General features: G+C 40.2%; 1 protein-coding gene across 1 annotated transcript; it reads left to right on the forward strand.

The window, feature by feature from the left end:
• Positions 1 to 719: 719 nt before the first annotated feature.
• Positions 720 to 2,807, forward strand: TMEM174 (transmembrane protein 174). The gene is made up of 2 exons (XM_070736898.1): positions 720 to 1,333; positions 2,705 to 2,807. Exons 1-2 carry the CDS (start codon positions 720 to 722, stop codon positions 2,805 to 2,807), a joined length of 717 nt encoding a protein of 238 aa, XP_070592999.1.
• Positions 2,808 to 16,010: the final 13,203 nt, after the last annotated feature.

Raw genomic sequence — 16,010 nt, forward strand, 5'->3', positions numbered from 1 at the left:
GTTCTAATTTCGAAGATACGGGTGGTGGTTCTAGTTGTAATTTGTGCATCAACTTCCCTTAGGTTAGATATACTGTACGTTAGATGCACAGGTTAGATCAAGGTGTTAGATATAGGCCAGATGCATCACCTGCTGGTCACACCCACCCCGATTTAGCAATAGCATTTAGACTTATATACCTTTTCAAAGTGCTTTTACAGCCCTTTTTAAGTGGTTTACAGAATCAGCCTATTGCCCCCAACAATCTGGGTCCTCATTTTACCCACCTCAGAAGGATGGAAGGCTGAGTAAACCTTGAGCCAGTGGTGAGATTTGAACTACTGAACTACAGCTAGTAGTTAGTTGAAGTAGCCTGCAGTGCTGCACTCTAGCCACTGCGTCACCCTTGCTCTTACTCATTTAACGAAGAGGGAAAAGTCACAATACTTCATGTGATGACAACGTGACACCTCGAGTCTGACACCCCTGAGTTAGATGTAACCTTGAGGTTATGTGTCCGTATTTATCTCTGGAGACAGGAGAGGTAGGATAAGACAAACGTGGAGTAACACACAGTATAAACTGAGGGGCCCCTTTAGGACCAGAAAGTCCAGAGTCTGCAGTAGTTTAACTATGTTAATGTGAACAAAGTTCTTGTGTAAAAAATAGGCACATTCAGCCTGGAATGCTTTTATAAACATATCCTTTTCCAGGCTATTTCAGAACGGGTCTTCTAAGTAATGGAACAAAACCAGAACACTGCAGAAGATACGTCTACCAATGGGTTTTCTGTCTCTCCTTGCCATCGAAATCACTCTGAAATTCATGCATCTGAGGATGACAAAGCTGGTCCAGCACTATTTTTCTCCGGAATCTTTTTAGGGGTTATAGGAGTCACCTTCGCTCTGATTGGATGGGTGAAATATGAAGGTGCCATTCACTTTGAATGGACTCGATTGCTTGGACCCACACTGCTTTTAATGGGGGTAACATTTCTGCTGACTGCCGTGTTCAAATTTAAAATATTCTCCTGCAATGCTTGCAACCAGGACGAAGAAAACTCACTTGACACCGAAAGAGCATATCATGGGTTTTACGCTGAAATTAGGCAGCCCATCATCCTTCACGGAGCTGCAATGGTACCTTACCTGCCTTCTCCAACCCAGGAAAGATTTGCTACCAATTCAGCCAATTGGCAGCAAGTATTGAGCCATTCTGAATTTATCCCAGGTCCAAGATCAATAATTCCTGTTCTTAATCCTCCTCATTCTGATAATGTCACTCCCATGGACAGCTCTGCTTTTTCAGAAGAGAATTATTCTGTTTATCTTACAGTGGACACCATAAGTGAAAGGTAAGTTATTTGGGAATATGCACTAGAGGGCAAAAACTAAAGGACTTAGATAGAGATATTAAGGAAGTAGAGTGGCTATCATTCCTTGGGTAAAATTCTGCTTTAAGTGAAAGAATTGCCTGAAGCTCTACAGTTTCACATCTTATTGCTATTTCACTTAAGTAATTCACTGACATACATGCTTTAATTTTCCATGTGTTGGTGTTTTTCTCAAGTACATTTCTTTCTTATCTTGAAATAACTTTCTTTTCCACTAATGTTCATAATAATTTTATCAGAATAAAGGGAGTGGATTACTGGGTATATATTATCACAACCTGATCTTCATGGATTTTGGATCCAGAGTTTATTTTTGGAGCTTTGGAATATATATTTATTTATTAGATTTGTATGCCACCCCTCTCCGTAGACTCGGGGCGGCTCACAGCAATAATAAACAATATATAACAAATCTAATAATTTAAGAGAAACACTAAAAACCCATTATTAAAAGCAAACATACACACAAACATACCATACATAAACTGTATAGGGCTGGGGGAGATGTTTCAATTCCCCCATGCCTGATGGCAGAGATGGGTTTTAAGGAGTTTACGAAAGGCGAGGAGGGTGGGGGCAGTTCTAATCTCTGGGGGGAGCTGGTTCCAGAGGGTCGGGGCCACCACAGAGAAGGCTCTTCCCCTGGGTCCCGCCAAACGGTATTGTTTAGTTGATGGGACCCGGAGAAGGCCAACTCTGTGGGACCTAATCTGTCACTGGGATTCGTGCGGCAGAAGGCGGTCCCGGAGATATTCTGGCCCGATGCCATGAAGTCGGCAACCAATGCAGCCTTCTCTATACTATATAAAGTATAGAGAAGGTTGCATTCTATACACTAAACAATTATATCCTCCAATTTTCTTATAATGATATGTTGGACCTTTTCATTTAATGGTGCCACAGAAAATTTCAATATGATCTGAAAACTACATAACCGATGTTTGGTCCTGTATTGAATTTGCTGCAATAACTAAGATACCAGCTGTTGAATAACACATTTTCAAACAAAAGCATAAGGTTAACAATACTGAGACGCACTAATCTCTATTGACCTTTCTGCATCATCAAGCTTTTGTACAGTAAGTGCACATTTGTCTCTCACTTGCATTTTGCAGGGAGAAATGCAGGCACATTTTGAACGTGCATATAAAATCCGCTCTAAGTACAAATGTCCAAGAAGACCCCCTGCCTGTTTCTATCATTATATAAAGCAAAATACTCTTGTGATATGTTTTAAAATACCTCTTTTTATTCATATGCTTTGTTTCTTTTGCTGGATGTTTCATCTTATAAAATGCCTCTCTCCTGCTCATCCACCCATCATATTTCTAGGTCAGCTAACAGTCTTGAGGAACCTGAAGAGATATTGGATGAAGATCTTTGCAATGAGTCCTTACCTCCTCCTTATGAGAAGATATTTCCACCTTTGCCATAATCAGACCGGGTTAATATCTCCATCAGGACTGCGTCAATAAGACCACCAACATACTTATATAACTTTAATAAGGATAAACCACATGCATGAATTTTACGGACATTTTTTTTTGGATGAAAACAGTTGTTCACTCATCAGGAAGCTGAACTAAATGCAAGTGGACATATTTCTTCTAAGTGTTTAACATTTTGCTTTTGATTCCATCTCTAAAATCACCCAGCCTTTCCAGTTCACCTACTCGCCTGGTTTCTTGAAAAATATGCAAATTGATATTCAGGTTTTATTTAAACCTGGGATATGTTTGAAATCCAGATTCATTTATTTTTTAAAAAAAACAGTAGTCTAAGGCAGTGTTTCCCAACCTTGGCCACTTGAAGATATTTGGACTTCAACTCCCAGAATTCCCCAGCCAGCATTCTGGGAGTTGAAGTCCAAATATCTTCAAGTGGCCAACGTTGGGAAACACTGGTTTAAGGAATGACCAGTGCTTTTCACCCGAAGAAGATATCAAGAAGCAGGAATGAGCACATGGGGATATTGTGTTCTATTTTAGGCTTTACCAAGTCAGCAAGTGGAGAATCAGAGACAAGATAGTAATCACAAGTTCAATTACTATTATAGCAATTCTTGAGCCAAAGGGAAGGATGGAACAAGAGACAAACCATAAGTTAAAGACATTATTTTACAAAGAGTACTTTAAAATGTACAGCAGGCGATGCCAGGTTGATATTAGAAAAAGCACTGTCTAGAGCAGTGTTTCCAAACCTTGGCAACTCCAAACCTTGGCAACTTGAAGATATCTGGACTTCATTTGCTGGCTGGGGAATTCTAAGAATTGAAGTCCAGATATCTTCAAGTTCTCAAGGTTGGGAAACACTGGTCTAGAGGTCCAGAACATCAGGCAAGCAGAAAGAAGTTTGAAGATTAAGAGCTGAGCAAGCAGGACAGGAGGACTAATGAAAATTTGTCTCAGCAGCTGCTCAACAAAGACCATATTTTCAGGTTTACCTTTACAACTGCTGCTGGATCTCAAGGACTGGCTAATTAGAGGGACTATTTAGAAATGGAGTGATTATGTTGTTTATTCCCAAGTAACAATTCCTTCACTTCCTGCCCAGTAGTGGGTTCTAAAACCCGTTGCTACCGATTTGTGCATGCGCTTGCATAGGTGTGGGCAGTAATTGGCAGCCAAAATTTATACTGCCACACTGTGGGTGTGTCTTATTTTATGGGTGTGGCTTAATGGTCATGTGACTGGGTAGGAGTGGCTTGTCGGCCATGTGATTAGGTGGGAGTGGCTTGAACTGTTAAGTCCTAGACTTACAACCTTACCAGTGTCGTTTGCTGTGGTGACAATTTGCTTTGTGTTTCCTGTGCTCTCCTTCCTGTGTCACCCACCCACCTCAGGCTGGGTAACTAGGCGAATGGGTGCTGCCATAAGCATAAATGCTGCCAGCGCTGCTTCCACCCAAGCCTTCTGCTTAGGCGGGAGGTGGCCGCGTGAGGCTGGAGGGGAGCCAAGCAGGAGAGAGGGAAGCTCGTCCGAGGCCAGGAAGGAGGAAAGAGGAAAAAAGCAAGGAGTGCAGACATAGCAGCAGCAGGGAAAGAAAAGAGAGCCAAGCTGAGACCAGTAATCCAGGAAGTGACAGCCGGCGATCAGCTGGAGCTGTTCACGCATCTTCATTTCTGCCATTAGAACTGCATTCCACCTCGTCCTGCCTGCTGCCCATCCCTGGGCGCGGGACATTTCTGTACATGTGTGGAAGCGTACCCAGTGAGTGGGTGGAGCCTTCTGTCACTTCCACTACCAGTTCACAGAACCAGGCTGCACCAAGAGCAACCCACTGCTGTTTCTGCTTTCACAAGCCTTGGACATGAGACCTCCACAGGAACTAGTTCAGGGTGGTCAAGGGTTATTGTCAGGTCCAAGCACAACAAAGTGGGGCTCCAGATAAACTTACCTTGAAAGTTTGGGGAGTCCTTGGCATTTTGCCTTATTCTTTGATGGGAATTCTTCTTAGAGGTATAGACATGCTAAGTTTTAGCCCCATTTAAATATAAATATACCGCGATGGATTGGACACGACTTCACAACCATCAACAAAAAATATAAGAGAAGGACTCAAGATTGAGGGTATAAAGGAGTGTGTGTGTGTGTGTGTGTGTGTGTGTGTGTGTGTGTGTGTAAGGATGTGGACTGCTGGTAAAACATGACTAATTTATATTTATACAAGTTTTAAAAATACATTTTACCTTGTCCCTTTATTAGTCTAATAGTGTTATTGTGGGATTCAGCCAGATGTGAAATATTTAGGAAAATGGTGAAGAAAGATTCATTTTAAAAATAACATTTTAAATAGAAATAAAAAGTTATATATGTGAAGATGGGCTCCACATGAATCCAAAAGCTTGGAAGATAAAATCTGTGATCCCAGTGACCGACCTAGATTGTGTTTGATTCTTGGAGACCACCTGGACAAGACCCCACAGTTTTCTTAGCAAGCTTATTCACAATTGGTTTGCCATTGCCGCCTTCCAAGGGCTGAGAAAGAATCTCTGACTCAAGTTTACCTAGTTGACCTTATGATTAAGGCAAGGACGAGAATTTACAGTCTTCCAGTTTGTAGCCTGGTTATCTTAACTACTGTCCCATACTGGTACTTCCCCAGTCTTGTGAAGTTGCTGAAGGTTAGATCCAAGTGCATAATGATGGATTGGGATTGAGGTTTACTTTTGGGTTGAGTCTGTTTTCTCCCATTCTTGTTACTTCAACGTTGGATGGGTGGGAGCCGGGTGTTGGTTAGATTTCAATGTGAAAGAAACCAAAGTAGGCCAAGTGTGTCGGGGGTGGTGGTAAAATATAGAGAAACTGAGTTGAAACAAATATGAAAAGCATTCAGAGTATCCCATCACCTAAGCATGAGGCATTTTTTGAACTAGTCTGCGGAGAGGGGCGGCATACAAATCTAATAAATAATAATAATAATAACAACAATAATAATGAGCCTTTCGTCTTCTCATCGTTGGAGTTCACCTCAGATCAGAAAGTGGCATTTACAGAGATAAGTGAGGAAGAGTTCACCATAGCCTGTAGCATTCCAGTTGTTATTAAATTACATCTTCCATCATTCTTAACTATTGCCCACGCTTCTGCTACCAGTAGTTGCCATTCACCAACATCTAGGAACCATAAATTAGGAACCAATGGAGTCCAGTCTCTTTCATTGCTCCCTATTATTTGCTTATTTAATCTTTAAGGCCATTGCCAGCACCCAGATGTCACCTAGGTTTTCTAAACTCCTGCCTCTTGTTAATCTTTATAGTGAAGTAGAACAGAGATTAACGCATGTCAACTGACATGTCGTTCAGTTTTAAAATAAAACCAGTTTGCTCAGTTGTTTTTTTTTTAACAGTAGTTTATGAAACTTAATGAGGGAAAACATTGAGCAAACTTATTTGAAACTCTCCTTCCTGTGCTTTTTTCCTCCTTTCATTGACCTTCTGGAATAGTCCAATATTCAAAATTCTGTCACCAAAAGTTTCCATTTGTAGGCATTACATTAAAAAAAACAGCTGAATCCATATTTGCAAATCATAACGACACCGCAATCCTGGCAGAGCTCTAGTTAGTTCATTTCATCTTCCTAAATTTAAAACCCAACAATCTGCAAACCACCACTGATGTATGGTTGCTCTACAATTGCTATAATTTATGTCATTAAAGATCCCAAACCCTCTTTTCCCTCTTGCTCTGCCCAGCACCCCCTTAATATTTGGCAGACCCCTGCCTGTGAAAAGAAGCCTGTTTTGCATTAGTCAGTAATACATTGAATCATTCCTGCAAAATGATTTATTATGGATTACAAATTCTTATATGGCACTTTAAGTTAATGATTAGACAAGTAATACATCATTGGTGTGATTGGTTACACATGGCTCTGATTTTAACTTTCTGTATAGTTAGGAGAGATTACCGCAAAATCTTCTTGTTATTACAGTTCAAAATCTTTTGCTGTCTATAGTCATACTGGTCCCACAGTAGGAAAGTGCTCCCCGAACACACATACTTCACATCCATAGAATACTTTCATGGGTTCTTCCCAAGACGATGACAAAAGCTGTAATAAGCATGTGAATCCAACATTTCTAAAAGGATCCCATCATGTAAAGCCAGAGAATTTAGAGGAAACTTCATCAGCTTAGTGCAATATTTCCCAACCTTGGCAACTTGAAGATATTTGGACTTCAACTCCCAGAATTCCCCAGCCAGCGAATGCTGGCTGGGGAATTCTGGGAGTTGAAGTCCAGATATCTTCAAGTTGCCAAGGTTGGGAAAACTGGCTTAGTGTTCATCTATGGAGAACACTTAAATACTGATTGGGAATCTTGGAATTGCATAATGTTGTAATCCCTTTACATTCAATTTATGGGCACCAGATTGAGGGGAAGAAATGGCTTGCAGCCTGGCAGAAAGGAACCAACTGGTTTTATAATATTTTATTTAGCAACCATTTGGCAGAATATGTTGTAAATTTAAAACACCATCTTAATCTTCTACAGATTTTACTACTCAATAAAATTTGCTTCACTACTCAGTGAAAATTTGCTTCATTCTGTAGGACTAGATCTCTTTCCATGTAGACAAACAGCACGAATCTGCCGCACGAATCCCAGCGACCAATTAGGTCCCACAGAGTGGGCCTTCTCCGGGTCCCGTCAACTAAACAATGTTGGTTGGTGGGCCCCAGGGGAAGAGCCTTCTCTGTGGTGGCCCTGAGTCTCTGGAACCAGCTCCCCCCAGAGATTAGAACTGCCCCTACCCTCCTTGCCTTTCGTAAACTCCTCAAAACCCACCTTTGTCGTCAGGCATGGGGGAATTGAGATATCTCCCCCGGGCCTATACAATTTATGTATGGTATGTTTGTATGTATGTATGCTTAATAATGGGGTTTTTTAAATATTTTAAATTGTAAATTATTAGATTTGTCATGAACTGTTTTAATTGTGTTGTGAGCCGCCCCGAGTCTACGGAGAGGGGCGGCATACAAATCAAATCAAATCAAATCAAATACATCAAATAAATCAAATCAAATAATCAATCAATCAATCAATAAATAAATCAATAAATAAATCCACGCGTGTTGATAAAGACAAATATTCAATTTGGGTTTTTCCCCCCTGCATTGTTAATGACTGGGAAGCAGGGAGTCGAATGACATCATCTTTAAGTATTAAGTATCTCACATGTTGCCCTAATTCTCAATTAAGCAATCTACACCTGGATTGTAGCATACCAAATACAGTATTACAAGTTCATCCACGCATTATTGCTAAGATGACTTGAAGCGATGTGGTGTCTTTGAATGTTACTTGTTTGGCGATACTATAAGCCATACACTAATCAATCCAAAACAACATCCAGAGAACAAATTGACAACATAATCACTGGAATTTATTCCAAGAATAATTATATTGATGTGAAGCGGAGGCAGGCCAGTTTCGGACCACATTTTCCAAAGTCAAAAGACAGTGGTCAGGGATCATGGCAATTCCCTAAAATATCTTGAAAGCAAAGAATAGCATTAAGCTTATATTCCCACCCCTTTGACTCTTAAGGTGAAGCATGAGTTAGTTTGGGAGGGCTTTGAGACAGCTCTAACCCACTTCTGAGATAACACTAAACTTGTTTTCAAATGGTGCCTGCCAACCTGCTTTGGTCTGGCAGAATTGTTTTGCGTGGGAATCCAACAATGAGCTTCTTTTGCACAGGGGTTCTCACATAGCCAGGGAAGGGCTACCAAAAAGTTTTGCTACCACACTGTGGGCGTGGCTTATGCAGGACGCCCTGCATTTTCTTTCAACATTTACAGTCCAAATTGGGTGCTCTGGGGTGGAGCTCCATTTTCGCTAACCCACTGCGTTGCCCCCACATCCGAGCAGTAGCCTACCCCTGCATATAGCATTATTCAAAGGGTGCTATCCCTGAAGCGTGCTAAATCCCTGTTCATAATATCAGCCAACAAATGTTCTACCCTCCACATCGGCAAAAAGAATCCTAACCTCATATATAAACTGAATAAACAAATTCTCACAGCCAAACCACATTCAGTAAAAGACCTTGGAATACTAACATCAAATGACCTAAGTGCTAAAGCCCACTGCAACAATATCGCCAAAAAGGCTTCCAGAGTTGTTAACCTGATCCTACGTAGCTTCTGCTCCGGCAATCTCACACTACTCACAAGAGCCTACAAAACTTTTGCCAGACCCATCCTAGAATACAGCTCATCTGTCTGGAACCCATACCACATCTCGGACATCAACAGAATACCCTACGAAAATAGACTAACAATCCTGGGTCTAGAAAGCTTAGAAATACGACGCCTAAAACACGATTTAAGTATTGCCCACAAGATCGTATGCTGCAACGTCCTACCTGTCAATGACTACTTCAGCTTCAACCGCAACAACACAAGAGCACGCAACAGACTCAAACTTAATATTAACCGCTACAAACTTGACTGTAAAAAATATGACTTTAACAATCAAGTTGTCGAAGCGTGGAACTCATTACCAGACTCAATAGTGTCAACCCCTAACCCCAACATTTCTCACTTAGACTATCCACGATTGACCTCTCCAGGTTCCTAAGAGGCCAGTAAGGGGCGTACATAAGTGCACCAGCGCGCCTTTCGTCCCTTGTCCAATTGTCTTTCCTTTATCTCATATATCATATATATTTTCTTCCTTTCAAAAAAGCTTCTCCTCTATTTTATATTTTTCTTTATATATATTACGTCATGTCTATTCTCTTCTATATGTATTGTGTATTGGACAAAATAAACAAATACAAATACAAAACTAAGGGAGGCCAAGATAGGCCATCCTTTTGAATTCCCAGACAAAACGTTCTTCCAGGGAGAAAAGGCTCTTCATTCTTCAAGTTACTCAATGCCACTAGGTGGCAGCTGCGGAGGGCGAACGGCAGAGCAGCCTCAATAAGGCCTGTAGCGTCAGCTTCTCTCTTCTCCCTTTCTCTTTATTTTATTTTATTTATTTTATTTTGTCAAGTACGTATTGGTAACATACATAGATATAACATTGTTTTTATTTAAGATTTAAGATTTAATTGGATTTGTACGCCGCCCCTCTCCGAGGACTCGGGGCGGCTCACAGCATATACAGAAAACAATAATAAACCATCTAATTAATAGTACATTAAAAAAACAATCCTTAAAATTTTGATTTAAAAAAACTATCGTTTACAATTCATTTGATAATCATACTAAGAAACATTCATTGGTCAGGGGTGAAGATCTAAAAACCCCAGGCCTGGTGGCAAAGATGAGTTTATAAACTCTTTCGGAAGGCAAGGAGAGCTGATTCCAGAGGGCCGGGCCCCCCACAAAGAAGTCTCTTCCCCTAGGTTCCGCCAGCCGACATTGTTTGATCAACGGGACCCTAAGGAAACCAACTCTGTGGGAACTCACCAGTCGCTGGGATTCGTGTGGCAGAAGGCGGTATTGGAGGTAGTGTGGTCCAATGCCACACAGGGCTTTATAGGTCATAATCAACATCAATAAATATTTATTTATTTATTTATTCATTCATTCATTCATTCATTCATTCATTCATTCATTCATTTATATTTAATTGGATTTATATGCCACTCCTCTCCGAGGACTCAGAGCGGTTTACAAAAAGACAATGAAAAAACCCTCTTAAATCCAATTTAACTTAAAATTAACTACTCCAAAAACCCAAATTTATTTCCAATCAATCGCTCCCATTCACACAGCAACAATACATTACATCCATTGGCCAGGGGGCAAGTAATTAATAGGCCCCAAGGCTGATGGCGCAAATGAGTCTTCAGATTCTTGCGAAAGGCGAGGAGGGTGGGGGCAATACAAATCTCCGGGGGGAGCTGGTTCCAGCAGTGAGTAAGTTTACAAAATGTAATGGATTGGTAACAACATATGACTTTGGCAAATCATCAGAATAACATTTAGAAGACTTAGAAGTCTTACATAGAAACATAGAAGATTGACTGCAGAAAAAGCCCTTGTGGTCCATCTAGTCTGCCTTTACACTATTTCCTGTATTTTGCTCTTAGGATAGATATATGTTTATCCCAGGCATGTTTAAATTCAGTTACTGTGAATTTACCAACCACGGCTGCTGGAAGTTTGTTCCAAGCATCTACTACTCTTTCAGTAAAATAATATTTTCTCACGTTGCTTCTGATCTTTCCCCAAACTAACCTCAGATTGTGCCCCCTTGTTCCTGTGTTCACTTTCCTATTAAAAACACTTCCCTCCTGAGCCTTATTTAACCCTTTAACATATTTAAATGTTTTGCTCATGTCCCCCCTTTCCCTTCTGTCCTCCAGACTATACAGATTGAGTTCATTAAGTCTTTCCTGATAAGCTTGTATCCTTAAGATTTTTAGTAATATTGTTTCCTGATTGCTTATTTGACCCCTATGACAATGATTAAGTGTTGTACCTCATGATTCTTGACAAACGTATCTTTTTCTTTTATGTACACTGAGAGCAGATGCACCAAAGACAAATTCCTTGTGCGTCCAATCACACTTGGCCCATAAAGAATTCTAATTCTAATGTTGTGTATTAATCTGGGATCCAGCTGCCTTCACCTCCCGCCCCCAGATCGGATGTGGTTCCCCTAATGAAGCTTGCATGCCATTGCATACATTGAAGCCGCAGAGTGTTGTGGTTAGCTCTGGCCCAGCTCCTGGCCCAAGGACTGTGGATGTGTGGGAGACATCCACATGCTGCAGGCCTGTTTTGCCCCCGGTGGAATCTGCTGATGAAGGCTCCTCTGACCAAGAAGACATGAGTAACAGGGAGGAGGAGAGTGTGGCAGACAGCTCAGAAGGAGATCAATTATCTAGCTCCTCCTTGGATTCAGAACAAGAGTTAATGATACAGCCACGCATGTGGAGAGCGATGCAGAGGCAACAACAACTGAGAGATTATTATCAAAGAAAATGAGGCCACCTGTGGTTGGGTGGGGCTGTGGTAATTAGTGAGGCTGCTATAAATAGCAGCCTGTGGGTTTGGCCATTGTGGAGGATTATCTGATCGTTGTGTTTTGTGACTGCTTTACTGACTTTGACCTTTTGTGTGCTGATTTTTCCCCTAAACCAGGGCAAAGTGTGATTCACTTTGTGAAAGAAGGACTGTGAATTGCCTCACAGCTGCAAGCTAAGTATCACAGGACTGATAAGGGACTTGTACAAATTACCAGTTTGTTTGGAGACGAGTGCTCTTTGCTATACCAAAAGAGGGCTTGGTTTAAGTGAATTTTCATTATAAAGAACATTGTTTTGAATTTTCAAACGTGTGTGTGTCTGAAATTTGTACCTCTGAATTTTTGGGAGGAGTCTACCAGAGAGCTCGACAGAACACAGAGCATCATTTCTTTTTTGATGCTCATCTCATCCACATTTGCTGGCAAGGAAACCGGAACCTACCGCAGATCCATGTGCACCTGCATTGGACCATCCCGCCACCTTCCTTGTTGACATTTCGTGGGCAATTTAGTGGCCGGAAGTAGCGATCTAGAGACCTGCCCTGATCTCTTTGCCACGTGCTGCCCCAGATTCCGTCTTGGGGGCCGGGGAGCAAAGGGTCGCTGGTGGGTGTGGGTGGGACGCCCTCGTTTGCTTGCCTTGTCCTGCCCCGGCCACCTTAGTGGATCAAGCCAGAGGCGAAGTTGTCACTGCTTTAAGCATCCTTCGGTTACTGTTTTGTTCGTGAAACTGTCACACTTATTCTGTTCCCGGGTCAATTTGACCCGGACTAAAAAAAGGTTTATTTTAGCTACTTAAATTTGGTTTTTTTGAAAACTTTTTTCGCTGGGATACTAATTTGAACATTTCTGAACACAATGAAAGGAAAATTGAAATGAAAAAACTTAATGCTTATTTTTTATTTTGCTCATAAATGCCCACCCCCCCATTTTTGTGCAATTTTGTTCATTTTTATCTAGATTAGGCTGCCAGTTCCAACTTTTTTTATTTCATTTCAATTTTCATTTCATATATGTATTCCATATATGACCCAAACAGTACAAGTGTGACTTTTTTTGCCCAGCAAAAACTAAGCCCCCCGCAAAAATATACTCATAGAAAGAACCCCTAAAATGACGCAAAGTCATAAAATTTCAAGTTTCAAATATGCAGAGAAATTTTTTTACAGGGTCTCACACTTCGCTTCGGGTCACATACAACCCGAACAGAACAGCAGGGTTAAAACCTACTGAAGCCTAGAAGAAGTTGGGTAGTTTTTGTGCTGTGCTGGAGAGGCACCGCAACTCGGGTGGTTTCGGACTGGGAGAGCTTGGGAAATGTGACAAGACATATTTAATTCAATATAATTTATTACATTTATAAGCCGTCCAACTCCTTTTCGGACTTATAAGACAAAGTTCGACGGTAACGTTAGGGACTATTTCACCTTCAACCACAGCAACACAAGAGCACGTAATACATTAAACTGAATGTAAACCACTCCAACCTCGACTGCAGAAAATATGACTTCGGCAACAGCCTGGAATGCACTACCTGACTGTCTGATTTCTTCCCCAAACCCCCAAAACATTAACCTTAGATTGTCTACAGTTGACCTCTCCCCATTTCTAAGGGGTCTGGAAGGGGCAGGCATAAGTGTCCCTGTACCTATTGCCCTCTTTTATAATCACTTTTTACTTACAAACTACTATCCTATACATGTTTGACACATTAAACAAATAAATAAATAAATAAATAAATAGGTAAGTAAGTAAGTAAATAAATAAATAAATAATAAACTTAAGATGAATCACTAACCTCACCTTTGGATGCTTTGCAGAGATAATTTACAACTGGTAAAGGGTCATTAGTATCCCGATATGGCATATTAAAAATCGCAGAACATAATTTAAAGGTACAGGAAGAACGAGCCAGCGAGGATAGGAATTTATCATAATTGAGACGTTTTACCAATTATTAAAAATAAAAGGAGACCTCGAGAAAGGTGGGGGCTTTTAAAAAAGGTGCAGAATTTGAAATATCGTACAGAATGAAAAATACGTATCTGAATAAATATATAAACTTGTTATTAAATTGAGAGAGAGAGACAGAGCAAGTCAAAGTTTGCGTGATAAAGGAGATGCAAGTTTTTAAAGAAACAAGAGTGGAATAACAATCGGAAGATTTTTTTAAAAAAACATTCACTCCAAGTTATAACTTAGGAGAAAATTGGTAAGAATGTTTTACAGATGGTAGATACGGTAATTCCACCAATTTTTAAATAGTAAATATAAAAACATTGGAAATTTTTAATAAAGAAGGAACACTTCATCATATGTGATAATTATGCTATGATCTCCCTCAAAAGTATAGAATGTATGTGTGTATGTATGTATTTATGTATGTACTGTATATGTATATGTGTGTGTGTGTATATATACACACACAACACAGGTATACATACATATACACATATATTTTATGAATATACATTTATATATACACACACAATTCGAATTGAAACCTCAAATATTTTTACTACGATTGTTCCAAAATATATAGACAAAAATATATATGATTTATTAAGTTACGTGTTGGTGGCTGCAAGAACAAATTTGGCAAAACATTAGAACAGAGTTATTTCAGTGACCACATCAGGCTGGGAGAATACGCAGTAATGGTGAAAGTAACAATATATATATTCTGTTGTGATTCCGTCTGAGGCCCCTCAGGGAACGGCTGATCCTCTGCCGGTTTCCTGCTCAGAGGGGGAGGATGAGGAACAGGAGGTTCAGGCAGACGGGGAGGAGGAATCTCAGGTTGAGGGAGAGGGAGGACAGCCAGAATCCCCCGAGAGGGAGCTCTCCCCAGCAAGCAGCCTGGATTCCTTAGATGAAAATGCACAAGCAATAATCGATCTCCGGCAGATAAGAGCAACACAACGAAGGGGACAATTAGCCAGGTACTTTCAGCACTAAAGAGGCAACAGCTGGGTTTGGGTGTGGTGCTCTCTGGAAAGGCTGAAAAGGCAGACCCACCCTTCCTGGCTTGTAGAGTATTATCTTTGGGAGTCCTGGGACCTGGCTGTGATCTTTGGCGTCTTGGAATTCTGGTTTGTGACTTTGAATACTGAAACCTTGGGGGGAAAAGGTGTGGGTCTTATTCTCTACAGTGGTGGGTGTGCCAGCAAGAAGTCTGCTGTATTGTCTGGCCGTCAGGATTCTGCTGGGAAGTCTCATAGCCTGCCTGTTGGGAAGAACAGGTTTTTCTCTGTGTTTATTTTTCAAACTATAAAGTGCCTTTGTTTGTACCAGGGTGTCTGGATGTTTTTTCCAGTTGGTGTTGAAGTCTGGGGGCACCCAGACAGAACAATATTCATAACAGAAGTTTTAAACAAGAATGGAACCCTTATGTATCATGTACCACATCAAAAGACAAACATAGGATATCTAGAACATGGTTTTTAGTGAGAAAAAAAAATCAAATTGTATTAAACGATTCAAATAGAAATCAAAAATATTTCCTAATATTTTGGTTGCCATCAACTGCCAGATATAATGGGAAGGAAGTGTATAATTTATAAGCAAGTAGTTTTTAATAATGGTGATTTTAACTTTTTAATATATATTTAATATTTGTTCACTTTTCTTATATTAACCTAACAATTGCCAAGTTTGAAGACCTCTTGTTTATTCAATTCAAATTTCTGTTTGTAAAACATATTAAAGCACAAGAAAGAAGTAGATTCATACTAAGCTAAAATATGGATGAGTAGTTTGTGGTTCATGTGTTTAGTAGCATGTATCCAATACACCAAACCACAGACTTGTCATGTACATTTTAGCCTAATGTTTGTGCAAATGCAGGGCACATCCCCTGTTTTCAAAAGCTTCAGTTGTGCAATCAAACTTCAGTTTGCCTTGCTATATTTCAACTAATGAAATGACATAATTGGTACAAAATGACCAGATACTCAACCCAAAATTTGGAAGAATCTATAGTCCTTCTTTAAATGGAGGTATCATCTGATCCTAATATTTTTTGAATTTCATACATTCAAATCTAGTGCAAATATATGGTAGCTTTTTCTTTTCTTTTTTCTTTTAAAAAAAGATCTTCCATAAACAAAAAACATTCAAAGATAAATTGAATCTGTTCTTTCTTGA

Source organism: Erythrolamprus reginae, chromosome 2, assembly GCF_031021105.1.
Source record: "Erythrolamprus reginae isolate rEryReg1 chromosome 2, rEryReg1.hap1, whole genome shotgun sequence".
NCBI classification, from domain to species: domain Eukaryota; kingdom Metazoa; phylum Chordata; class Lepidosauria; order Squamata; family Dipsadidae; genus Erythrolamprus; species Erythrolamprus reginae.

What these genes read in the sequence shown, in the direction of transcription:
- TMEM174 (XM_070736898.1), top strand. Translation starts at nt 720, where the DNA reads ATGGAACAAAACCAGAACACTGCAGAAGATACGTCTACCAATGGGTTT. An exon ending in GTGGACACCATAAGTGAAAG is followed by an intron (nt 1,334 to 2,704) that starts GTAAGTTATTTG and finishes TCATATTTCTAG; the next exon opens with GTCAGCTAACAGTCTTGAGG.